We start from the raw sequence: 25713 nt of genomic DNA on the forward strand, positions 1-25713 counted from the left end.
CAGTTAGGCCTAGTTTGTGGTGCAACCATTTTGGTTCACTGAATTATCAAACTCACACTGTCTTAATTACCAGGCATGATCTTAACACAGTCCTGGAGTTATATCAGGACACCTTTCTGTTTGGACAAATTCAGCCTTTCCGTCGTACCTTTTTCCATCAACATTTGTTACGATAAGTTATTGTCGCGTCTGTGGAACTTTCCAATACTTTTTACAGTGGAGCTCACAATGAGAATAAATTTGTAGGCCAAAATATGAAAACGTGTTAAACTCTTCAGTCCCCAAATTACAGAAGATTGTTACTATCAGTCATCTGCTAAGGACCAACAAAATGCCAGTCTCTGTGCTTAAGATGAAACTAAAGAGAGTCTATGGCCCAAAAAGCCTAAATATAACAGATAAAGGCTGGAGAAGCACTTTCTTTTTGTCTTTCTTTCTTTCTTCGACCTGAAGAAGAGCTCTGTGCGGCTCCAAAGCTTGTCTCTCTCACCAATAGAAGTTGGCCCTATAAAAGATATCACCTCACCCACCTTGTCACTCTGATATCTTGGGACCGACACAACTACATTTATGTATTTATGTAAGTCAAAACTGTCACATTTTCAAGGGGACCCAATGTACTTCATTCTAATCAGGGTTTGTGGCCAGTTTCTGATCTCAATTATCCCAGTATAAACACGGAGTCACCCCAGTAAAGACAATGGAATTAAGTCTGAATTCTGACCTCAGTTACCTCAACGTAAATCTAGAGTTATCTCTCTTAAATCAATGGATTTAGAGCCAGATTCTGAACTTTATTTCAAGACTATTGGATTTCACTTGCTATAACTTGAGTAAATACAGTGAAGCTCCACTGTTTTTAACTGGATGTAGCTTACACAAAATAACTATTTAAGAACTGTGGCCCAGATCTTCAAGGTATTTAGGCACTTAATTCACATTGAAATCAGTGGGAATTAGGTACCTAAATACCTTTGAGGTTCTGGGCCTGCATTTCTGATTCACTTCTATGTTTTCGGTTTGTGTGACTCCAGGTAAATATCTCCCACCCCCACCCTCTCTCCCTCAGTCTCATGCTGACATTATTGGAGCCATTTTATAGTCTCCTTTCCCTGCTGTTAGTTCAATGGAAAATTTTCCCTAAATATTAGTGGATCTAACACAGAACAGAGCGTCTGAGCCAGATCATCCACTCATTTGCACTGGTTTGACACAGATATAACTCCACTGATCAGAATCTTGCCCCATGTGTACATAGCATGTGTCTGATTTTCAGAGGAGCTGAGAGAATCACAACCGTGGTCAAACCACATGGCCCGGATCCTCTTCTTGTGTAAATCAGCACTGATTTGAATTGAGCAATGCTAGTTTACACCTGCTGGGGATCTGGCCCAATTTGACCTAGGAAATCAGGGACTGTAGATGACAGTTTTTCATTTTCTTGCCCTGGGCTGCAATCTAGTAGACACTGTGTTTCCTTCTTAAAGATGCTTTACATTTACTTTCTTAAAATAAGTGCTAAAAAAAACGCTATCCTTTTTCAGAAGATATATTCCCCTGAGTCAATCGAGTTTGAAAGTGTATCACTGTCTTGAAACACAGGAAAATAAAATAAAGCACAAAGTATCTGTCATTCCCTCTTCATGCACCAGACATCCTCTGCAGGAGCAACAGAAACCAGACCTTGAGGTGCCCACTCACACTTTGATTTTGTAAACACTGAGGCCAGATTTCCAAAGGCGTTTAGGCACATAAAGATGCAGCCTAGTGGGATTTTCCAAAGCACCTAAACTGATGAGGTGCCTAACTCCCATTGGATGGTAGGTGGCTAACTTGAATAGGCACTTTTGAAAATCCCATTAAGGCTCAGTTCCTCAAAGGCATTTAGACACCTAACTCTCATTGATTGCAATGGAAGTTAGGTGGCTAAGTGTCCGTGCACATCTTTAGGCACCTAAACTCCTTTTGAAACATAACCTTCCATCCATTTACCTCAGGAGAGAATCTTCATTTATTTCTTCAATGGAGCAGAAGTAGTCCAATACATAGGGATTGTTTCCAGTGTACTCAATTTGTGGACTAAGGATTGGATGGCAGGAGTCCTGCCCATAGGCACACCCCCTTCTGGCCCACCGCCTAATCCCTTGTTCCCTATTTAGACTTGTTCATCAGTTTGGCGTAGGATAGGATTAGGACCCAATCTGTCTTTGAACCTGTTATGCCAGTAACAAATCAGACCAGCGAAGGATCATACTTCAGATGGGAAAAGGTTTATTCAACTTCTCAAAAGGGTTTTCCAAAGGGGCTGACTAACTGGATCATGATTTTCTATGGGAATTGGATGCCCCTTTGAAAATTCCAGCAACTATTTCCCAGTGACAAACCCAGCTTTGCCAGGGAGCCCCAGTCATGCATTCGTAGACCAAGACCCCATTGTGCTAGGTAATTAACCAAACAATGGTCCCTATCCCAAATAGTTTACAGTCTAATTAAGAGAACATGAAATCCACAGTATAAAAACATTATAGGAGAAAGCGGAAAATCTCTGAAGTTCACTAGGCCAGACTGTATTGATCTTACTCACATTAGTAGCACCACGGACTTAAATTTTACCCTGAGTGGGTAAAATTATACATTGGCTTGGCATAATTTGATGGGTAATATCATGGTTTACTTTTAAGTATTTTTTTTAATTTTAATTTTCACAGTTATGGAAAAAAAAAGGGAGTGGGGGTGGGAGGAGAAGTGGCCAGGCAATTATTTAATGGCAATAGACATTCAGATTCAAAAAGTTAAGCTTTATAAGCTGTTAAAATACAAATTGTCAACATCACATGTCAAAATATCCACACCTAGACCCAGGATTATATTTTATTGTTGTTTAGGTTGCAATTTTTAAAGGTGCTAACTAAGAGAGTTAGGCCCACAGAATGCATCAAAATTTAACGAGGTCTTGGTGCCTAATTCCTTTAGACTCCCTGGAAAGTCCCAGACTGATTTTAGCATCTAAACGCCTTCGGCTTCTGGACCATAGATCCTTGTCAAAATGTTGTAATAGAGCTAGAAAGATGTCAAATCATGTGAAAAATTGTAAGAAGCTGTCCAATTTGCATCATCTTGTTGATAGATGTGACAAAGTATTATCACAGCTTTCCAGTCACGTCTGAGTCTTCTCCAAGTTTTCAGAGAGTCTTATCAACATTTTCTGGATTGTAAGCAATGTGATTTCAATGCTTGTGGAGCTCTGGGTAAAATGGAGAAATATATCATATCGGGCTTGTTTCCATACACAAAGAACGAGGACCTGATCCTTATTGAAAAGAAGACCCCTTTCCATCATTCCAGCAGTGTAAAGAGGTCTTTAGAGCTTGTAAATTACAGTCACGCCCATTTTAAGGCCTGTTTACACTGCCAAAGAATTGAAAGTTGTCTTATTGTAAAAGAGGCTCAGTTCCATTAATATATTTTCCAAAATTCTAAGCCAAATATTGCTATTTATTTAGATAACTCAAAGAATTTATTTAATATTCATATGCTTTGATGGTTCACTTGATTTCACCTCGCTGGCTGCCTAAATCACTGATAGCCAGACCATTGGACAATAAGATCATGTCCTATTGAAAGTCTTTCTCAAGATTTCCTTGTCGTCTTTATTCCTTAGAGTGTAAATGAAAGGGTTAAGCAATGGTGTCACAATAGTATTGAAGATGGAGACAATTTTGTTCATGTCCAGTGAGTTCTGTTTAGAAGGCTCGATGTACAGGAAGATCGAGCAGATGGGATTCTCAGGATGGTGGAGATGAGGTAAATGTAGGAGACTAGGGTGACTGAACAGGAGCCCAGGATAACAATAAAGCAGATAGTAATGTACACCATCTCAAAGAGGCATGTGTCTGTGCAGGAGAGCTCTATCCAAGAATCTATGTCACAGAAGAAATGGTTGATGACTCCAGGGCCACAGAAGCACAACATAGTGATCAGAAATGCCGGCACAGAAATAGTCAGGAAGCCACCTACCCATGAGCCAGTGGCCAACAGAGTGGACAAGGTGGTGTTCATGATGGAGCTATAGCTATATGGGTGGCATATGGCCAAATAGGGATCATAAGCCATGACGGCCAGGAGTAGAAATTCAGTGCATCCTAGGGAGAATACAAAGTACATTTGCAGGAGGCAGCTGAGGAAGGAGATGGTTTTGCTTTGGGACACGAGATTGGTAAGAGTCTTGAGGATGTTAGCTGTGGTGAGCCAAATCTCCAGGAAGGAGAGATTGCAGAGGAAGTAGTACATAGGGGTGTGGAGGCAACTGTGGGTCCCCACTAAGGATATGATGGTGATGTTTCCTGTGAGTGTCAGGAGGTATATGAACAAGAATAGCATGAAGAGTGAGATCTGCAAATAATGAGAGCCAGGGAACCCAAGCAGAATAAATGCCTTGACATTGGTTTGATTTCCCTTCACCATTGGGGCCAGGTGGTGTACCTGCAAAACAGATGAGACCATAAAGGGAAGAGGAAGAAATACACAAGTGATTTTGTTAGATGCAGGTCATTGTTGACAGACAACAAACTGAGCCATCACATATATCTCAGGATTCTGAACACATTTTGTATGGTGCAGTGGACATTTAACTCTCAGTGGGAACTGGGAACCCTCAGTACGTGATCAGGTCAGGGCATTAGACAGAGATGGGCTACCAGAGCTGGAAAGAGAACCCAGGCATCCAGATTCCCAGATTCTTTTTCCGAGCTGTTAGAACACACTCGTCACTCCAAGCCAGAAACAGCACTCAAGAGTCTGGTCTATATTTTCAAAAGAGACTATTGATTTGGGGGTGCCTCCGGTTTTGGATCTCTGCTTTGAGACATCTTAAAGGAAGGGCCTGGCCTCTAGTGCACAACTTGGGCCCCTGACTCTAGCAACAAAAGGACAGTCCACTGTTGTCGCTGTTGATGATGATGGTGCTACTCTCATATTTGACTTATACCTCCTCTGAACCATTGGTAATCGTGATGATACCACAGACTTCCAGAGTCCATTCACCTCTTTTTTTGGTCATACTTTATAATAAGGTTCAATTAATAAATAATTGATGTTTTAACAAATGCTTGACAAATTTGTATTGATTCCACCTGTCAAAATATGCTGCTTACAAACATGATTTATAATCATTTGTAAAGCTTTCTAATGATGTGCTTAGAACGATCTGGAACATATACTGCTTATGTCTATAATGTACTTGTAATCTATTAACTGCTTATAAGAAGGCTTGGAAACATTCATTTTTTAAATAATTTCAATGGATAATAATGTTTATTTTTAAGCCTTGTTTTTGAATTTTTGCACAATTGTGCAGAAGTATGGGTTTTAAACATTTTTATTTTATGTTTATCAATTAAATGTCCACAGTGTGAGAACTTATGGCAGGGGCAGACAATGAGGATGAGGGGGTGGGGCACTGTCAGGCAATAATTATTCAATAACCACACACACTGAGAAGTTCTCAAGCAATATTTGCCTTACTTTGCCTACCAATCAATTTCAATTATTATCAACGAAAATATTTTTTCATTGGTGTCTGTGTGTATGGTGAAATAGGATTTATTGACATTTCCCGATAAAAATCTAAGCCGTCCAAGCCTATTTAGAAAGCTTTTATAAATAGTGCCCTAATACAAAGCGTGATCCCATTTTCTTCAGTTTAATGAGCCCCTCTGCAAACTGCGCTGTCTTCAGTATGTTTTCACAAGTGTAACTGAGGTCCACTTAGTAAATAATTATGTTGATGGTACACAGGATGGAATGGACTCTGTGTCCTTCTTTCTGAAATGTGCTGACTACAGAGCTTTTTCATTCTTTTTCTTTTCTTTTCTTCTTCGAAAAAAATAATTTTTTCTCTCTAAAGACATCAGATCTGATTTGTAGTAAACAAGGGGGAAGACTGTTTTATTTTGCAAAGTGTTGAGTCTGCATTATTTACAAAACTACAATATTTCTGCAAGACAGCAAGAAGGTGAAACTGATCCGAAACTGACTATAAACACAATAGAAATTGTCTAACCAGCTTTTTGTACAGTAGTGTGAGCACAATGCAGAAGCACAGGCTGGCATTCTCAAAGAACCCTGAGGGAATTGGGAACCCACATATATTGCATTTCAGTAGCATCTAACTCCTTTAGACTGTGATGAAAATCCTAGCTTAATAAACCCTCAGCACAAACAATGAAAAGAAAATCAGAAAGCAAAATTTGTTCTGTTCAAGGAATCTAAACTAGTATTAATTTAAATGTTAGAATTAATAATAACAAGAAAACATTCTGATTTCACTAAAACGTGTGTAAATACTACCTATTCTGGGGAAAATATTCAAAGAATTTTCAAAACATACTCACTGTGTTCAATCTGTGGATGTATCCAGAACTGGGGGGACTGGGGGAAGGGAATGATATCATGTCAGAGGTAGAGGAAACTGATCTCTGAACATGGAGAGAAAACCAATACCGTTATTATTTAAAAAAACAAAAACAAAAAACAAAACACCTCCCCCCCCCAGGAAATAATGCTGTTTCTCTAACACACATTTTTTGAAACTTGTTAAAATGTTCTAGCTCTCAGCCTGCCCTAACGGAGTCAACCATCAATCCTTAATAGATTGTTTGCGTATCTCTTTATATACCTATAACTGAAAATAAACAATCTATATCGTGTATGCTACTGTCTTCTTAATTCCTCTGTTCAGGCAATATAAAAGTGTTTGCTTCAGGGAGGCTTATTTCATCTGCTCAGAGGTAGCCTTGGGACATGTTCTTCAGAGAAATCCACAGACTTTCTCAGGAACTTTGAGTGCATTGCTTGTGGAGTCATTAAATAAATAACTCAAGGGCCAGTCCTCAAATTCCTGTGTCCCCATGTGGGTTTTGTGAACTCATACACCTACCGTCATAGAGTTCCTCTGCACTGAATTCTGAACAACTTTCACATGCTCGTGCCTTGTGTCAAATCTCCATCGATTATTCTTGGATTTTGTCCCAAAAAGAGTTGGCTGAACAACAGAGCAGAATGAGACATATTCTTTTGCCGGCCAAAGAATGACAATAATACTTAGCTCTTATGTGGTGTTTTAAAAACATAAGAATGGCCATATTGGGTCAGGCTAAAGGTTCATCCAGCCCAGTATCCTGTCTGCTGACAGTGGCCAATGCCAGGTGCCCCAGAGGGAGTGAACCTAATAGGTAATGATCAAATGATCTCTCCCCTGCCATCCATCACCACCCTCTGAAAAACAGAAGCTAAGGACACCATTCCTTACCCATCCTGGCTAATAGCCATTAATGGACTTAACCTCCATGAATGTATCCACTTCTATTTTAAACACTGTTATAGTCCTAGCCCTCACAACCTCCTCAGGAAAGGCGGTCCACAAGTTGACTGTACGCTGCGTGAAAAATAACTTCCTTTAATTTGTTTTAAATCTACTGCCCATAAATTTCATTTGGTGACCTCTAGTTCTTGTATTATGGGAATAAATAAGGAACTTTTCCTTATCTAATTTCTCCACATCACTCATGATTTTATATACCTGTATCATACCCCCCTCAGTCTCCTCTTTTCCCAGCTGAAAAAGTCCTAGCTTTTAATCTCTCCTCATATGGGACCCATTCCAAAACCCTGATCATTTTAGTTGCCCTTCTCTGAAACTTTTCTAGTATCAGGATATCCTTTTTGAGATCAGGAGATCACATTTGTACGCAGTATTCAAAATGTGGGCTTATCATCAATTTATATAAGGGCAATAATATATTCTCAGTCTTATTCTTTATCCACTTTTTAATGATTCCTAACATCCTGTTTGCTTCTTTGACCGCCTCTGCACACTACATGGACATCTTCATAGAACTATCCACGATGAGTCCAAGATCTTTTTCCTGATTCGTTGTAGCTAAATTAGCCCTCATCATATTGTATGTATAGCTGGGGTTATTTTTTCCAATGTGCATTACTTTACATTTATCCACGTTAAATTTCATTTGCCATTTTGTTGCCCAATCACTTAGTTTTGTGAGATCTTTTTGAAGCTCTTCACAGTCTGTGTTGGACTTAACTATCTTGAGCAGTTTAGTATTGTCTGCATACTTTGCCACCTCACTGTTTATCTCTTTCTCCAGATCATTTATGAATAAGTTGAATAGGATTGGTCCTAGGACTGACCCTTGGGGAACACCACTAGTTACCCCTCTGCATTCAGAGAATTTACCATTTATTCCTACTCTTTATTCCCTGTCTTTTAACCAGTTCTCAATCCATAAAAGAACCTTCCCTCTTATCCCATGACAACTTAATTTATGTAAGAGCCTTTAGTGAGGGACGTTATCAAAGGCTTTCTGGAAATCTAAGTAGATTTCCACATGTTTGTTGACCCCTTCAAAGAACTCTAATAGATTAATAAGACACAGAAACCATGTTGACTTTTGCGCAACAATTTATGTTCTTCTAAGTGTCTGACAATTTTATTCTTTACTATTGTTTCGACTAATTTCCCCGGTACTGACATTAGACTTACTGGTCTGTAATTGCGAGGAACACCTCTAGAGACCTTTTTAAATATTGGCGTTACATTAGGTATCTTCCAATCATTGGGTGCAGAGGCCGATTTTAAGGACCCTAGTTAATAGTTGTGCAACTTCACCTTTGAGTTCTTTCAGAACTCTTGGGTGAATGCCATCTGGTCCCAGTGACTTGTTAATGTTGAGTTTATCAATTAATTCCAAAACCTCCTCTAGTGACACTTCAATCTGTGACAGTTCCTCAGATTTCTCACCTACAAAAGCCGGCTCCAATTTGAAAATCTCCCTAACATCCTCAGCTATGAAGACTGAAGCAAAGAATCCATTTAGTTTCTCTGCAATGACTTTATCATCTTTAAGTGCTCCTTTTGTATCTCAATCATCCAGCTTCCCCACTACTTGTTTAGCAGGCTTCCTGCTTCTGATGTACTTAAAAACATTTTATTATTACCTTTGGAATTTTTGGCTAGCTGGTCTTCAAATGCCTCTTTGGCTTTTCTTACTATATTTTTACACTTAATTTGGCAGTGTTTATGCTCATTTCTATTTACCTCACTATGATTTGACTTCCACTTTTTAATGGAAGTCTTTTTATCTCTCACTGCTTCTTTTACATGGTTATTAAGCCATGGTGGCTCTTTTTTAGTTCTTTTACTGTGTTTCTTAATTTGTGGTGTACATTGAAGTTGGGCCTCTATTACGGTGTCTTTAAAAAGCACCCATGCAGCTTGCAGGGATTTCACTTTAGTCACTGTATCTTTTAATTTCTGTTTAACTAACCCCCTCATTTCTGCGTGGTTCCCCTTTTTGAAATTAAATGCCACAGTGTTGGGTTGTTGATATATTCTTCCCATCACAGGGATGTTTAATGTTATTATACTATGGTCACTATTCCCAAGCAGTCCTATTATAGTTACTTCTTGGTCTAACTCCTGCACTCAGGACTAAATCGAGAATTGCCTCTCCCCTTATGGGTTCCCGTACCAGCTGCTCCAAGAAGCAGTCATTTAAAGTATTGAGAAATTTTGTCTCTGCATTTCATCCTGAGGAGACATGTTCCCAGTCAGAGGGAAACTGGATGTAGCTTACACCAAATAACTGTGGCCCAGATCCTCAAGGTATTTAGGCATTTAACTCTCATTGAAATCAGTAGGAATAAGGTACCTAAATACCTTTGAGGCTCTAGGCCTGCATTTCTGATTCACTTCTATGTTTTTGGTTTGTGTGACTCCAGGTAAATATCTCCCACCCCCACACTCTCTCTCTCAGACTCGTGTTGGCATTATTGGAGCCATTTTATAGTCTCCTTTCCCTGCTGTTAGTTCAATGGAAAATTCTCCCTAAATATTAGTGGATCTAACACAAAGCAGAGCGTCTGAGCCAGATAATCCACTCACTTGCACTGGTTTGACACAGGTATCACTCCACTGATCAGAATCTTGCCCCATATGTACACAGTATGAGTCTGATTTTCAGAGAAGCTGAGAGAATCACAACCTTTGTCAAACCATATAGCCCGGATCCTCTCCTTGTGTAAATCAGCACTGATTTGAATTGAGCAATGCTAGTTTACACCTGCTGGGGATCTGCTCCAATTTGACCTGAGAAATCAGAGACTGTAGATGCCAGTTTTTCATTTTCTTGCCCTGGGCTGCAATCTAGTAGACACTGCGCTTCCTTCTTAAAGATGCTTTACATTTACTTTCTTAAAATAAGTGCTAAAAAAACCCTTTCCTTTTTCAGAAGATTTGTTTCCCTGAGTCAATCGAGTTTGAAAGTGTATCACTGTCTGGAAACACAGGAAAATAAAATAAAGCACAAAGCATCTGTCATTCCCACCTCATGCACCAGACATCCTCTGCAGGAGCAACAGCAACCAGACCTCAAGGTGCCCACTCACACTTTGATTTTGTAAACACTGAGGCCAGATTTCCAAAGGTGTTTAGGCACACAAAGATGTAGCCTAGTGGGATTTTCCAAAGCACCTAAACTGATGAGGTGCCTAACTCCCATTGGATGGTAGGTGGCTAACTTGAATAGGCACTTTTGAAAATCCCATTAAGGCTCAGCTCCTCTAAGGCATTTAGACACCTAACTCTCATTGATTGCAATGGAAGTTAGGTGGCTAAGTGTCCATGCCCATCTTTAGGCATCTAAATTCCTTTCGAAACATAGCCCTCCATCCATTGACCTCAGGAGTGAATCTTCATTTATTCCTTCAATGGAGCAGGAGTAGCCCAATACATAGGGATTGTTTCCAGTGCAATTTGTGGACTGAGGGTTGGATGGCAGGAGTCCCATCCATGGGCACACCCACTTCCGGCGCACCGCCTGACCCCTTGTTCCCTATTCACACCTGTTCACCAGTTTGGCGTGAGATAGAATTAGAGCAGGAGCTAATCTTTGAACCTGCTATGCGAGTAACCAATCACACCAGTGAAGGATCAGCCTTCAGATGGAAAAAGGTTTATTCAGCTTCTCAAAAAGGATTTTAGGAGGGGAGGCATAGCTCACTGGTTTGAGCATTGGCCTCCTAAACTGAGGGTTGTGAGCTCAATCCTTGAGAGGGCCACTTAGGAATCTAGGGCAAAAATCAGTACTTGGTCCTGCTAGTGAAGGCAGGGGGCTGGATTCAATGACTTTTCAAATTCCTCTCCAGTCCTTGGAGACAGGTATATTTCCAAAGGGACTGACTAACTGGATGATGATTTTCAATGGGAATTGGATGCCCCTTTGAAAATCCCAGCAACTATTTCCAAGTGACAAACCCAGCTCTGCTGGGGAGCCCCAGACATGCGTTCGTGGACCAGGACCTCATTGTGCTAGGTAATTAACTAAACAGTGGTCCCTACCCCAAAATGTTTACAGTCTAATCAAGACAACATGAAATCCACACTATTAAAACATTATAGGAGAAAGGAGAAAATTTCTAAAGTTCACTAGGCCAGACTGTAATGAGTAGCACCACTGACTCAAATTTTACCCTGAGTGGGTAAAGTTATATACATTGGCTTGGCAGAATTTGATGGGTAATATCAATGTTTACTTTTAAGTATTTTTTTTTATTTTGAGCCATTTATATTTTCACTGTTGCGGGAAATTATAGGGGGTGAGGGTGGGAGGAGGAGTAGCCAGGCACTTTTCTAATGGCAGTAGACATTCAGATATAAAAAAGTAAGCTTTATAAACTGTTATAACACAAATTGTCAACATCACATGTCAAAATACCCACACCTAGACCCATGATTACATTTTATTGTTGTTTAGGATGCAATTTTTAAAGGTGCCTAAGAGAGTTAGGCCCACGAATCCCACCAAAAGTGAATGAAGTCTTAGTGACTAATTCCTTTAGACTCCCTGGAAAGTCCCAGCCTGATTTCAGCACCTAAATATCTTTGGCTTCTGGACCATAGAGCCTTGTCAAAATGTTGTAATGGAGTTAGAAAGATGTAAAATCATGTGAAAAATTGTAAGAAGCTGTCCAATTTATATAATCGTGTTGACAGATGTGACAAAGTATTATCACAGCTTTCCAGTCACGTCCAAGTCTTCTCCAAGTTTTCGTAGAGTCTTACGAACATTTTCTGGATTGCAAGCAAAGTGATTTCAGTGCCTGTGGAGCTTCATCAAAAATGCTAGAGTGCTAAATGTCAGAAGCAAGTATCTGGGTAAAAGGAGAAAAATATCATATCAAGCTAGTTTCCATACACAAAGAACGAGGACTTGATCCTCATTGAAAAGAAGATCCTTTTCCATCATTCCAGCAGTGCAAAGGGGTCTTTAAGAGCTTGTAAATTACAGTCACACCCATTTTAAGGCACGTTTACACTGTCAAAAGAATCCAAAGTTGCCTTATTTTAAATGACACTCAGTCCCAGTAATATAGTTTCCAAATTTTGGGCCAAATTCTCCATTATTATTATTTGATTATATTTAGATAGCAGAAAGAATTTATTTAATATTAGTATACTTTGATAGTTCACCTTATTTCCCCTCGCAGGCTGCCTAAATCAATGATTTCCATTGGACAATAAGATCATGTCCTACTGAAAGCCTTTCTCAAGATTTCCTTGACTTCTTTATTCCTTAGAGTGTAAATGAAAGGGTTAAGCAATGGTGTCACAATAGTATTGAAGATAGAGACAATTTTGTTCATGTCCAGTGAATTCTGTTTAGACGGGTCGACGTAAAGGAAGATGGAGCAGCTGTACAAAATAACCACAATGGTGAGATGGGCAGAGCAAGTGGAAAAGGCCTTTTTCTGTCCTTGGGCAGATGGGATTCTCAGGATGGTTGAGATGATGTAAATGTAGGAGACCAGGGTGACTGTACAGGAGCCCAGGATGACAATAAAGCTGATAGTAATGTACAGCATCTCAAAGAGGCGCGTATCTGTGCAGGAGAGCTCTATCCAAGAATCTATGTCACAGAAGAAATGGTTGATGACCGTAGGGCCACAGAAGGACAACCTGGTGATCAGAAATGCTGGCACAGAAATAGTCAGGAAGCCACCTGCCCATGAGCCAATGGCCAACTGAATGAACAATGTGCTGTTCATGATGGAGCTATAGCGCAATGGGAGGCATATGGCCAAATAGCGATCATAGGCCATGACAGCCAGGAGTAGAAATTCAGTGCAGCCTAAGGAGAAGACAAAGTACATTTGCAGGAGGCAGCTGAGGAAGGAGATGGTTTTGCTTTGGGACATGAGATTGGTAAGAATCTTTGGGATGTTAGCTGTGGTGAACCAGATCTCCAGGAAGGAGAGATTGCAGAGAAAGTAGTACATAGGGGTGTGGAGGCGACGGTGGGTGCCCACTAAGGATATGATGGTGATGTTTCCTGTGAGTGTCAAGAGGTACATGAACAAGAATAGCATGAAGAGTGAGATCTGCAAATAACGAGAGCCAGGGAACCCACGCAGAATAAATTCTTTCACATTGGTTTGATTCCCTTTCACCATTGGGGCCAGGTGGTGTACCTGCAAAACAGATGAGACCATAAAGGGAAGAGGAGGAAGTACACAGGTGATTTTGTTAGATGCAGGTCATTGTTGACAGACAACAAACTGAGCAGTCACAAATACATCAGGATTCTGAACACAATTTGTATGATGTAGTGGACATTTAGCTCTCAATGGGAGCTGGAAACCCTCAGCATGTGATCAGCTCAGGGCATTAGACAGAGATGGGCACCCATTTGGCTACCAGAGCTGGGAAGAGAACCCAGGCATCCAGATTCCCAGTTCCTTTTTCTGATCTGTTAGAACACGTGCCTCGCCCCAAGCCTAAAACAGCACCCAGGAGTCCTGGCCTATATTTTCACAAGAGACTATTAATCTGGGGGTGCCTCTGGTTTTGGATCTCTGCTTCGAGACATCTTAAAGGAAGGGACTGGCCTCTAGTGGGCAACTTGGGCCCCTGACTCTAGCAACAAAAGGACAGTCCACTGTTGTCGCTGTTGATGATGATGGTGATACTCTCATATTTGACTTATACCTCCCCTGAACCATTGGTAATTGTGATAGTACCGCAGACCTCCAGACTCCATTCACCTCTCATTTTGGTCAGACCTTATAATAAGGTTCAATTAATAAATAATTGATCTTTTAATAAATGCTTGAGGAATTTGTATTGATTCCACCTGTCAAAATATGTTGCTTACAACCCTGACTTATTATCATTTTGAAAGCTTTCTAATGATGCGCTTATAACAATCTGGAGCATATGCTGCTCATGTCTCTAATGTACTTGCAATCAATTAATTGCTTATAAGAAGGCTTGGAAAAATTCATTTTTTAAATAATTTCAATGGATTATAATGTTTATTTTTAAGCCTTGTTTTTGAATTTTTGCACAATTGTACAGAAGTATGGGTTTTAAACATTTTTATTTTATGTTTATCAATTACATTTCTACAGTATGAGAACTTATGGCAGGGGCAGACAATGGAGGTGGAAGGGTGGGGCACCGTCAGGCAATAATTATTCAATGACCATACATGCTGAAAAGTTGTCAAGCAACATTTTCCATACTTTTCCTACTTATCAATTTTAATTATTATCAATGAAAATATTTTGTCATCGTTTTATGTGTATATGTTGAAATAGTATTTATTGACATTTCCTGATAAAAATCTACGCCGTCCAAACCTATTTAGAAAGCTTTTATAAACAGTGCCCTAATACAAAGAGTGACCCCATTTTCTTCAGTTTAATGAGCCCCTCTGCAAACTGAACTGTCTTTAGTATGTTTTCACAAGTGTAACTGAGGTCCACTTAGTAAATAATTATGTTGATGGTACACAGGATGGAATGGACTCTGTGTCCTTCTTTCCGAAATGTGCTGACCACAGAGCTTTTTCATTTTCTTTTCTTTTCTTTTCTTTTCTTTTCTTTTCTTTTCTTCATGGCAAAAAATTATTTTTTTTCTCTCTAAAGACATCAGATCTGATTTGTAGTAAATAAATTAATCTGCAAGACAGCAAAAAGGTGAAACTGATCTGAAACTGACTATAAACACAATAGAAATTGTCCAACCTACTTTTATATTGTAGTGTGAGCACAATGCAGAAGCACGGGCTGGCATTCTCAAAGAACCCTAAGGGAATTGGGGACCCACATACATTGCATTTCAGTGGGATTTGTTCATCTAACTTCTTTAGACTCTAGTGAAAATCCCAGTTTAAAACCCCCCAGCATGAACAATGAAAAGAAAATCAGAAAGCAAAATTTGTTCTGTTCAAGGAATCTAAACTAGTATTAATTTGAATGTTAGGAATAAAAATAACAAGAAAGCATTCTGATTTCAATTAAATGTGTGTAAATCCTACATATTCTGGGAAGATATTCAAAGAATTTTCAAAACATACTCACTGTGCTGCATCTGTGGATGTATCCAGAATTGGAAAAAAAATGATATCACATCAGATGTAGAAGTAACTGACCTCTGAACATGGAGAGAAAGTCAATACTGTTATTATTTTTCTTTTAAAAAGCAGACAATAATGCTGTTTCTCTAACACACACTCTTTGAAACTTGTCAAATGGTTCTCGCTCTCAACCTGCCCTAATGGAGTCAACCATCAACTGTCCTTTATAAATTGTTTCAATATCTCCTTATATACCTATAACTGAAAATAAACAATCTATATTATACATGCTACTGTCTTCTTAATTGGTCTGTTCAGGCAAAATAAAAGTGTTTGCTTCAGGGAGGCTTATTTCATCTGCTCGGAGGCAGCCTTGGGACATGTTCTTCAGAGAAATCCACAGACTTTCTCAGGAACTTTGAGTGCATTGCTTGTGGAGTCATTAAATAAATAACTCAAGGGCCAGTCCTCAAATTCCTGTGTCCCCATGTGGGTTTTGTGAACTCATACACCTACCGTCATAGAGTTCCTCTGCACTGAATTCTGAACAACTTTCACATGCTCGTGCCTTGTGTCAAATCTCCATCGATTATTCTTGGATTTTGTCCCAAAAAGAGTTGGCTGAACAACAGAGCAGAATGAGACATATTCTTTTGCCGGCCAAAGAATAACAATAATACTTAGCTCTTATGTGGTGTTTTAAGAACATAAGAATGGCCACACTGGGTCAGACCAAAGATTCATCCAGCCCAGTATCCTGTCTGCTGACAGTGGCCAATGCCAGGTGCCCCAGAGGGAATGAACCTAACAGGTAAGGATCAAATGATCTCTCTCCTGCCATCCATCTCCATCCTCTGAAAAACAGAGGCTCAAGACACCATTCCTTACCCATCCTGGCTAACAGCCAATAGTGGACTTAACCTCTATGAATTTATCCATTTCTCCTTTAAATACTGTTATAGTCCTAGCCTTCACAACCTACTTAGGCAAGGCGTTCCACAAGTTTACTGTGCACTGTGTGAAGAAGAACTTCCTTTTATTTGTTTTAAACCTACCGCCCATTAATTTCATTTGGTGACCTCTATTTCTTGTATTATGGGAATAAGTAAATAACTTTTCCTTCTCTAGTTTCTCCACATCATTCATGATTTTATATACCTCTATTATATCCCCCCTTACTTTTCTCTTTTCCACGCTGAAGAGTCCTAGCCTTTTTAATCTTTCCTCATATGGGACCCGTTTCAAAACCCTGATCATTTTAGTTGCCCTTCTCTGAACATTTTCTAGTATCAGGATATCTTTTTTTGAGATGAGGAGACCACATCTTTACGCAGTATTTGAAATCAGTGGGAATTAGGTACCTAAATTCCTTTGAGGCTCTGGGCCTGCATTTCTGATTCACATCTATGTTTTTGGTTTGTGTGACTCCAGGTAAATATCTCCCACCCCCACACTCTCTCCCTCAGACTCATGCTGGCATTATTGAAGCCATTTTATAGTCTCCTTTCCCTGCTGTTAGTTCAGTGGAAAATTCTCCCTAAATATCAGTGGATCTAACAGAAAATAGAGCATCGGAACCATATCATCCACTCACTTGCACTGGTTTGACACAGGTATCACTCCACTGATCAGAATCTTGCGCCCTGTCTACATAGTATGTGTCTGATTTTCAGAGGAGCTGAGAGAATCACAACCTTGGTCAAACCACATGGATCGGATCCTCACCTTGTGTAAATCAGCACTGATTTGAATTGAGCAATGCTAGTTTACACCTGCTGGAGATCTGGCCCACTTTGACCTGGGAAATCAGGGACTGTAGATGACAGTTTTTCATTTTCTTGCCCTGGTTGCAATCTAGTAGACACTGCATTTCCTTCTTAAAGATGCTTTATATTTACTTTCTTAAAATAAGTGCTAAAAAAAACCCTTTCCATTTTCAGAAGATTCGTTTCCCTGAGTCAACTGAGTTTGAAAGTGTTTTGCTGTCTTGAAACACAGGAAAATAAAATAAAGCACAAAGCATCTGTCATTCCCACCTCATGCACCAGACATCCTCTGCAGGAGCAACAGCAACCAGACCTCGAGGTGCTCACTCACACTTTGATCTTGTTAACACTTAGGCCAGATATCCAAAGGCTTTTAGGCACATAAAGATGCAGTCAGGTATTTTCCAAAGCACCTTAATTGATGAGATGCCTAACTCCCATTGAATGGTAGGTGGCTAACTTGAATAGGCACTTTTGAAAATCTCATTAAGGCATCTATACACCTAAGTTTCATTGATTGTAATGGGCAACTTTAGGCTCCTAAATGCCTTTGGAAACCTAGTCTTCCATCCATTGACCGCGGGAATGAATCTTCATTTATTTCTTCAGTGGAGCAGGAGTAGCCCAATACACAGGGATTGTTTCCAGGGTAGTCAATTTGTGGACTGAGGGTTGGATGGCAAGAGTCCCATCCATGGGCACACCCATTTTTGGCCCACCGCCTGACACTTTGTGCCCTATTCACACTTGTTCACCAGTTTGGCGTAGGATAGGATTAGGGCAGGACCCAATCTGTCTTTGAACCTGCTATGCCAGTAACAAGTCAGATGAGTGAAGAATCATCCTTCAGACGGGAAAAGGTTTATTCAACTTCTCAAATGGGATTTTAAAAGGGACTGGCTAACTGGGTCATGATTTTCAATGGGACCTGGATGCCCCTTTGAAAATCCCAGCAACTATTTCCTAGTAACAAATCCAACTTTGCCGGGGAGCCCCAGTCATGCATTCATGGACCAGGACCCCATTGTGCTAGGTGATTAACCAAACAATGGTCCCTACCCCAAATAGTTTACAATCTAATAAAGACAGCATGAAATCACCTGTATAAAAACATTATAGGACAAAGCAGAAAATCTCTGGAGTTCACTAGGCCAGACTGTAATGGTCTTACTCACATGAGTAACACCATTGACTTAAATTTTACCCCCTGTGGATAAAGTTATATACATTGGCTTGGCAGAATTCAATGGGTAATATCAATGTTTACTTTTAAGCATTCTTTTTATTTTGATCCATTTAAATTTTCGCAGTTGTGGGAAATTATAGGGGGTAGGGGTGGGAGGAGGAGTGGCCAGGCAATTATTTAATGGCAATAGACATTCAGATTCAAAAAGTTAAGCTTTATGAGCTGTTATAATACAAATTGTCAACATCACATGTCAAAATATCCACACCTAGATCCATGATTATATTTTATTGTTGTTTAGGTTGCAATTGTTAAAGGTGTTAAATTGCTAAGAGTTAGGCCCACAAATCCCATCAAAACTGAATCAGGTTTTGATGCCTAATTCCTGGAAAGGCTGAGCCTGATTTTAGCACCTAAATACCTTTGGCTTCTGGACCATAGAGCCTTGTCAAAATGTTGTAATAGAGCTAGATATATGTCAAATCATGTGAAAGATAATAAGAAGCTGTGTAATTTGCATCATTGTGTTGACAGATGTGACAAAGTATTATCACAGCTTTCCAGTCACATCCAAGTCTTCTAAAAGTTTTCAGAGAGTCTTATCAACATTTTCTGGATTGTAAGAAAAGTGATGTCAATGCTTGTGGAGCTACATCAAAAGTACTAGAGTGCTAAATGTCAGAAGCAAGTATCTGGGTAAAATGGAGAAATATATCATATCAGGCTAGTTTATATACACAAACAATGAGGACTTGATGAACACTGAAAATAACCCCCCCTTTCCATCATTCCAGCAGTTTAAAAGGGTCTTTCAGACCTTGTGAACTACAGTCACACCCATTTTAAGGTCCATTTACACTGCCAAAAGAATTCAAAGTTGCCTTATTGTAAATGAGACTCAGTCCCGGTAACATAGTTTCCAAATTCTGGGCCAAATTCTGCATTATTTTTATTTGATTATATTTAGATACCAAAAATGATTTATTTAATATTCATATGTTTTGATGGTTCACTTGATTTCCCCTCGCTGCCTGACTAAATCAGTGCTATCCAGGCCATTAGACAATAACGTCATGTCCTATGAAAAGCCTTTCTCATGATTTCCTTGACGTCTTTATTCCTTAGAGTGTAAATGAAAGGGTTAAGCAATGGTGTCACAATAGTATTGAAGACAGAGACATTTTTGCTCATGTCTAGTGAGTTCTGTTTAGAAGTCTTGACGTACAGGAAGATGGAGCAGCCGTACACTATAACCACAACGGTGAGATGGGCAGAGCAAGTGGAAAAGGTCCTTTTCCAGCCTTGGGCAGATGGGATTCTCAGGATGGTGGAGATGATGTAAATGTAAGAGATCAGGGTGACTGCACAGGAGCCCAGGATGACAATAAAGCACCTAGAAATGTACACCATCTCAAAAAGGCTCGTGTCTGTGCAGGAGAGCTCTATCCAAGAATCTATGTCACAGAAGAAATGGTTGATGACCGTAGGGCCACAGAAGGACAACCTGGTGATCAGAAATGCTGGCACAGAAATAGTCAGGAAGCCACCTACCCATGAGGCAATGGCCAACTGAATGAACAAGGTGCTGTTCATGATGGAGCTATAGCGCAATGGGTGGCATATGGCCAAATAGTGATCATAGGCCATGACAGCCAGGAGTAGAAATTCAGTGCAGCCTAGGGAGAAAACAAAGTACATCTGCAGGAGGCAGCTAAGGAAGGAGATGGTTTTGCTTTGGGACATGAGATTGGTAAGAGTCTTGAGGATGGTAGCTGTGGTGTACCAGATCTCCAGGAAGGAGAGATTGCAGAGAAAGTAGTACATAGGAGTGCGGAGGCGACGGTGGGTCCCCACTAAGGATATGATGGTGATGTTTCCTGTGAGTGTCAGGAGGTACATGCTAGGTCAGGCCAAAGGTCCATCCAGCCCAATACCCTGTCTGCCAACAGTAGCCAATGCCAGGTGCCCCAGAGAAAGTGAACTGAACAGATAATGATCAAGTAATCTCTCTCCTGCCATCCATCTCCACCCTCTGACAAACAGAGGCTAGGGCCACCATTCCTTACCCATCCTGGCTAATAGCCATTAATGGACTTTACCTCCATGAATTTATCTAGTTCTCTTTTAAACTCTGTCATAGGCCTAGCCTTAATAACCTCCTCAGGCAAGGAGTTCCACAGGTTGTGCGCTTTAAATCAGTAGATCTCAAAGCACTTTACCAAGGAGGCCAGGATCATTATCCCCCTTTTACAGGTGGGAAACTGAGGCACAGAAAGGGGAAGATTTACACCAGGTGTTTGAGAAGGGACTCATCTCCACTCACTCCAGTGGAGTTACTCCTGGTTTACACTGGGGTGAGTGAGGGGAGAATCAGGCTCACTGACATCAGTGATTCATAGATTTTAAACATGAAGGCACCATTATGATCATCTCTTCTGACCTCCTGTATAACCCCAACCAGGGAATTTCACCCAGTGATTCCCTCAGCAAGCCCATAATTTGTGTCTGAGCTACAGTATCTCTTTTGAAGGAGACATACAGTCTTTATTTAAAGACTTCATGTGATGGAGAACTCACCACACCCTTGACAAGTAGTTCTAATGGTTAGTTACCCCCATAGTGAAAAAGTTGCTTCTTATTACCAGGCTGAATTGGATCTCATTCTACTTTTATCTGCTAGATTAAGGACACCTCGCCTATCAGGAATCTTCTCCTTTTGCAGGTACTTAGGGCCAGATTGTCAAAGGTATTTAGGCATCTAAAAATGCAGTTAGGCACCTAGTGGGATTCTCAAAAGTGTCTAGACAAATTAGGTGCTTATCTCCCATTTAAGTCAATGGCAGTGAGGTGATTTTTAAAGCTACACTACATGTCTATCTGTATCTTTAGGCACCTAAATCCCAATAAAAATCTGATCTTTATAGGCCATGTTCAAGCCACTTCTTAAGCTCTTTGGTAATTTAATAGATTGAACTTCAAGGAATAACTCTTGTTTTATACTAAGACTGTAACAACATAAGAACAGCCATACTGGGTCAGACCAATGGTCCATCAAGCTCAGTATCTTGTCTTCAGACAGTGGACAATGCAGGATACTTCAGAGGGAATGAACAGAGCAGGGCAGTTATCAAATGATCCATTGCCTGTCATCCAATCCCAGGATCTGGCAGATCAGCAATTTTAATATTATCCCACCTACACTGATGGGCATTCTTTATTGCCTTATGCTTAGGTCTTGGAAAAAGAAGTCATCTCCAGTGAATAAAGGATCCTCCAGCTTCAGATCTTGACTATTTAGGTAAACTAAATAGTTATTGTTATTTTACCAGATTCTACCATGATAGACTAGAGCCTCAACTGGGGTGAATAGGTGGACAGTCCCATTCACTTCTTGGATTGGTGCCAATTTGTGCCTAAAGAGAAATAGGTCCAGCATTCTCAGTGGTGCTATGATGTATAAATCAGCTGAGGACTCTATATTATATTTTTGAATGAGTATTTTTGACCTCAGATGTACAGTGGAGCTAGATTCGGCTATGATTTGCACCATTATCAATACAGAGGACTCCCACTGCTTGCCCAATAAATCAATCTACCCACCTGATTTAGCATTTGGGCGGCTCTTCTAGGAAGCCCATCTAGTTTAGTGATTGTAGTGCTATATAAACTGAGGCTGGGAGTTTCAAAGGGGACTAAGCCAATGGGAACTGGGCACTTATCTCCTTTTGACTCATTTAAAGTCGCAACCTAAAAAAATCAAAATTAAGTTGCATTTGATTTATTAATAGTGGGTTGGGTTCTTCTCTCATATAGAACCAAATAAGCAAGTAGTTTACTCATGATTAGGTTGTGGAAACTCCAATGGAATTCTTCCAAATTTAAACCAACATAGCTCCATTCCCTTCAGAAGAGCTACCCCTCATTTACATGAAAAGGAGAATCATGCCTATTGGTTTCAGCACAGTAGCTTGTGATTTAGGCCAGTGACAATATGCTGAGAATAAGACTCCATGTACTAGGGGCTCATGAGAAATGACAGATCAGACAATTGAGGCCTTCCCTGCATCCACCCAAAATGAAGAGCATAGACACTAGCAGAAGCTTGACTGGACTTTGGCTCAGTAAGAACTGAGTAATAATCTCAGGAGTCTGCACTGAAGTCAGTGGGCTATCATGGCCCAAGTAACAATATTGCCCCAGAAAGCTGGGATTTTTAAAGGGGCCTAAGGGAGTTAGGTGCTCAAGTCCCACGGAAAACTTAACTCCTATAGGCTCCTTTGGATACACCAGCCTAAGTGAGCACTAAGCAAATAATGAATGAGAAGAAAATAAATAACAAATAAGGACTGAGTACACACCAAGTAAACTTTCTCTTTACCTCAAAGTTTGTCCACACTGCATGCTTCTTTTGGTGGCATGTAGAGTACAGACATGGGCAGCCCTCTAGTATAGGAATAAATCACAGTGTAGATGGTGAGGCACAGCTTAATGGAGTGAAGACACCCCTGAAGCCTGTTTGTGTGTTGTCAAGTTCGGACCCCACACATCTCTATTCACCCAAGGAGTGCTGTCTACACTGCTATTTTCAGATGTATTGTGTCCTGCTGCCTCCTCACCACTGAAGGGTGGGGAATGGGCAGTGTAACCATGCAGATTCACCCCTGCAGCACCTCCTGCTGGTCTCTCAGGGAATTTGCTTGATTTCCAGCTCAGAGTACCCTCTGCAGGCAGGTGATCCATCTTACTTTTGGTGTTAGCCCCTGTGTCCCTCCCCAGACCTGGTGCCCCTTTTACCTGGGGTGCTGCCCCCTGGCAGTAACTCCTTTCTCTCAGTCTCCCTCTCCCAGGGGAACCCCCACCCACTATCCCTACCTCGCCTCAGTAACAGGCTACTGCCAGTCATCGTCTAGCCCCCGCACCTTGGGGCAGACTGCAGTATCAACCACTCATCACTGGCAAGGTTGGGTTTGGAACTGCTGCCTTGGCTTACCCCTGGGCTGCCCTCTGCAACCCACAGTGCCTATTGGCCTTGTGCTAGGCTGCAGCGTGGGACTTTCCAGGCTGAAGCCTCCCCAGATCCTCTGCCTTTCCTCAGCCCTGCTCCACTCAGGTTCTCTGGCTCCCTGCAGCCAGGCCCTTCTCCCTCTACAGGCAGAGGTAGACTGTTTCTTCCTGACATCCCTGGCCTTTTTATACAGGCCAGCTGTGGCCTGATTAGGGCATGGCCTAGCTGCAGCGGCTTCCCCAATCAGCCCAGCTTTTAGAGCTGCAGCTTTCAAGCTCTCCCAGGCAGGAGCAGTGGTCCACCTTGCTACAAGCTGCTATACTGTATAATGGACACTAGAGGCAGCAGAGGGTGGGGGTGAGGAAGGGGCACTAGGGGCAGCAGAGGGTGGGGGCGGGGAAGATGCAGCTATGCTGTATAATGGGCACTAGGGGCAGCAGAGGGTGGGGGCGGGGAAGGGATGGCTATACTATATAATGGGCACTAGGGAGAGCAGTGGAGCTTGTATCCCCAGTGAGCTAATAGTCACTTTATCTAACTGTCCATCCATCCAATTGTCCATCTAACTCTCCATCTGTATATTCATCTCTCCATCCACATATTTTTTTTCTGTCTGTCTGTCCATCAGGATGTTTCATTTTTCCTCCTTCTGCTATTTGTCCATCCAATTATCTATTATTGTCAGATGATACCAATGTGGTGCTCTGTTCTGTTCAATGTTGATAATAGTCGGCTGTGTGCGTGTGTTCCCCCTGTGTGCTGCCCCGGCTCTGCAGATATCTGACACAGCAGACCCAGAGAGAACCCCAATGACCACAGACTCCGATAAGGTATGAAGGCACCTGGCCAGGTTAATGTCAAATGAAGCACTGTAATAGTTCCTAGCAGACTCTACAGAACATACTACGAATATGTGCCCCCTGACAATGGACCGGCTCAGTCAGTGGAGGAACTCTCCACTGCCCCGTAGGTCAGACAAAGATGTCCACTCAGGGATGCCTTCTTATACACAGGTACAAACAGGTTATGCATCACTGAACGCAGTGAGGTACAGCCCTTCTACGCATTAGGGTGCTGCCTATCTCCTGGTACAGGCTGGTTCAAACAAACAAGTCTATCCATCATATTGTCTATCCACAATATTGTCCTTTTGACCCTGTCTTTAGGTTGGGTCTGCCTGTTCCTTGTTATCTCTGTGGGATGTGCTCGTACCAGGCTGTTCTGGTGCCATCGTGGCACACATTCTTTAACAGCCTTCCTCTTGCCAACTTCTGTGAGAAGGGCCTGCCTCTGGCTCACAGCCTAACTTTGCTTTATTCTTGGCCATTACTTCAGTTCAGGCCTCAGCTTCATACCGGGTCTCTGATACCAAAGGTTTATGTCTCCGGGCCTCATATTACTACATATATCATTGGTCTGTCTAACTGCCCACCTCTACATCTGTGAATCTGCCTTGCAAGCCATTCATCTGCCTAATCATCTCTCTGTTTGCCTGGCTAATTTTTTTTTTTAACATTTCTATCTATCTATCTATCATCACTAATGGACCCCCCTGTGGAAAGTGGACTTCAGTGGGAAGCGGCTGTTGAGTGGGTACATGGTACAGTCATAGGCACTAATTTCACTTTAAAGCTATATCCTGATTTTTGGAAACTAAGGAATATTCCTTCTCATCCTGTGTGCTGCTAATTTCACAGGCAAAGCAGGTGGGAATTGGAGCTGACAAGAGGCTCACAGTGTGAATGTAACACTCTGACAAGGGCAAAATTGGCAAGGGGGTAGACATTAACAAGAGCTATCTCAGTCCCTGGTAGCTGATCAGAGAAGTAGCAATGAAAATTCTGCCCACAGGGTATAAGGTGTTTTACCTTAAGGACGCAGCTGTTTCTATATGTCTGATCACAGAACTGGAGTGATGGTTCCCTAGCCTGAAGGAACCCTGATCAATTTCATTTGGAGTATGTTAATTTCACCTATGCTTTGCTTAGGATAAAAATACTAATTCAAAAAACAAAACAAAACCAAAAAGCCTGCTTCATTATGTGCTCATTAAAAACATCCCTGTTAGCAACACAGCGACTAAAACAGTCTCTCCAATTGGCCATGTAGCGCCTGTGACTCTGTAGAGATTTAGAGGAGGACACACGGGTCATTATAACTTCACATGCCTTAACTGGGACTCTGAGAAATAACAGTTTAGACCTGGATGCTGTCTGGGGATCTGAGAAATCTCTCAAGGAATCAAGGGCCAGTGGCAGAAGCAAAGTTACTCTCATTTTAATAGGTCCCACTGAGGGCCATTAGAATGGAAATGTTGGGAAA

At 41.1% G+C, this 25713-nt stretch overlaps 2 protein-coding genes and 1 pseudogene across 2 annotated transcripts; all 3 read right to left on the bottom strand.

Annotated features, from left to right (window-relative positions):
• Nucleotides 1-469: 469 nt before the first annotated feature.
• On the bottom strand, nt 470-5124 carry LOC115637447 (annotated as a pseudogene).
• A 6072-nt stretch (nt 5125-11196) lies between these two features.
• LOC115646854 (olfactory receptor 6F1-like) lies at nt 11197-14332 on the bottom strand. The gene has a single exon (XM_030553250.1). It carries the CDS (start codon nt 13564-13566, stop codon nt 12601-12603), a length of 966 nt encoding a protein of 321 aa, XP_030409110.1. The 5' UTR covers nt 13567-14332; the 3' UTR covers nt 11197-12600.
• Nucleotides 14333-18545: 4213 nt separating this feature from the next.
• On the bottom strand, nt 18546-20285 carry LOC115646861 (olfactory receptor 287-like). Its single transcript, XM_030553264.1, has one exon. It carries the CDS (start codon nt 20283-20285, stop codon nt 19458-19460), a length of 828 nt encoding a protein of 275 aa, XP_030409124.1. The 3' UTR covers nt 18546-19457.
• Between the last annotated feature and the right edge of the window lie 5428 nt (nt 20286-25713).

The sequence above is a fragment of the Gopherus evgoodei genome, chromosome 1, assembly GCF_007399415.2.
Source record: "Gopherus evgoodei ecotype Sinaloan lineage chromosome 1, rGopEvg1_v1.p, whole genome shotgun sequence".
In the NCBI taxonomy this organism is placed as follows: domain Eukaryota; kingdom Metazoa; phylum Chordata; order Testudines; family Testudinidae; genus Gopherus; species Gopherus evgoodei.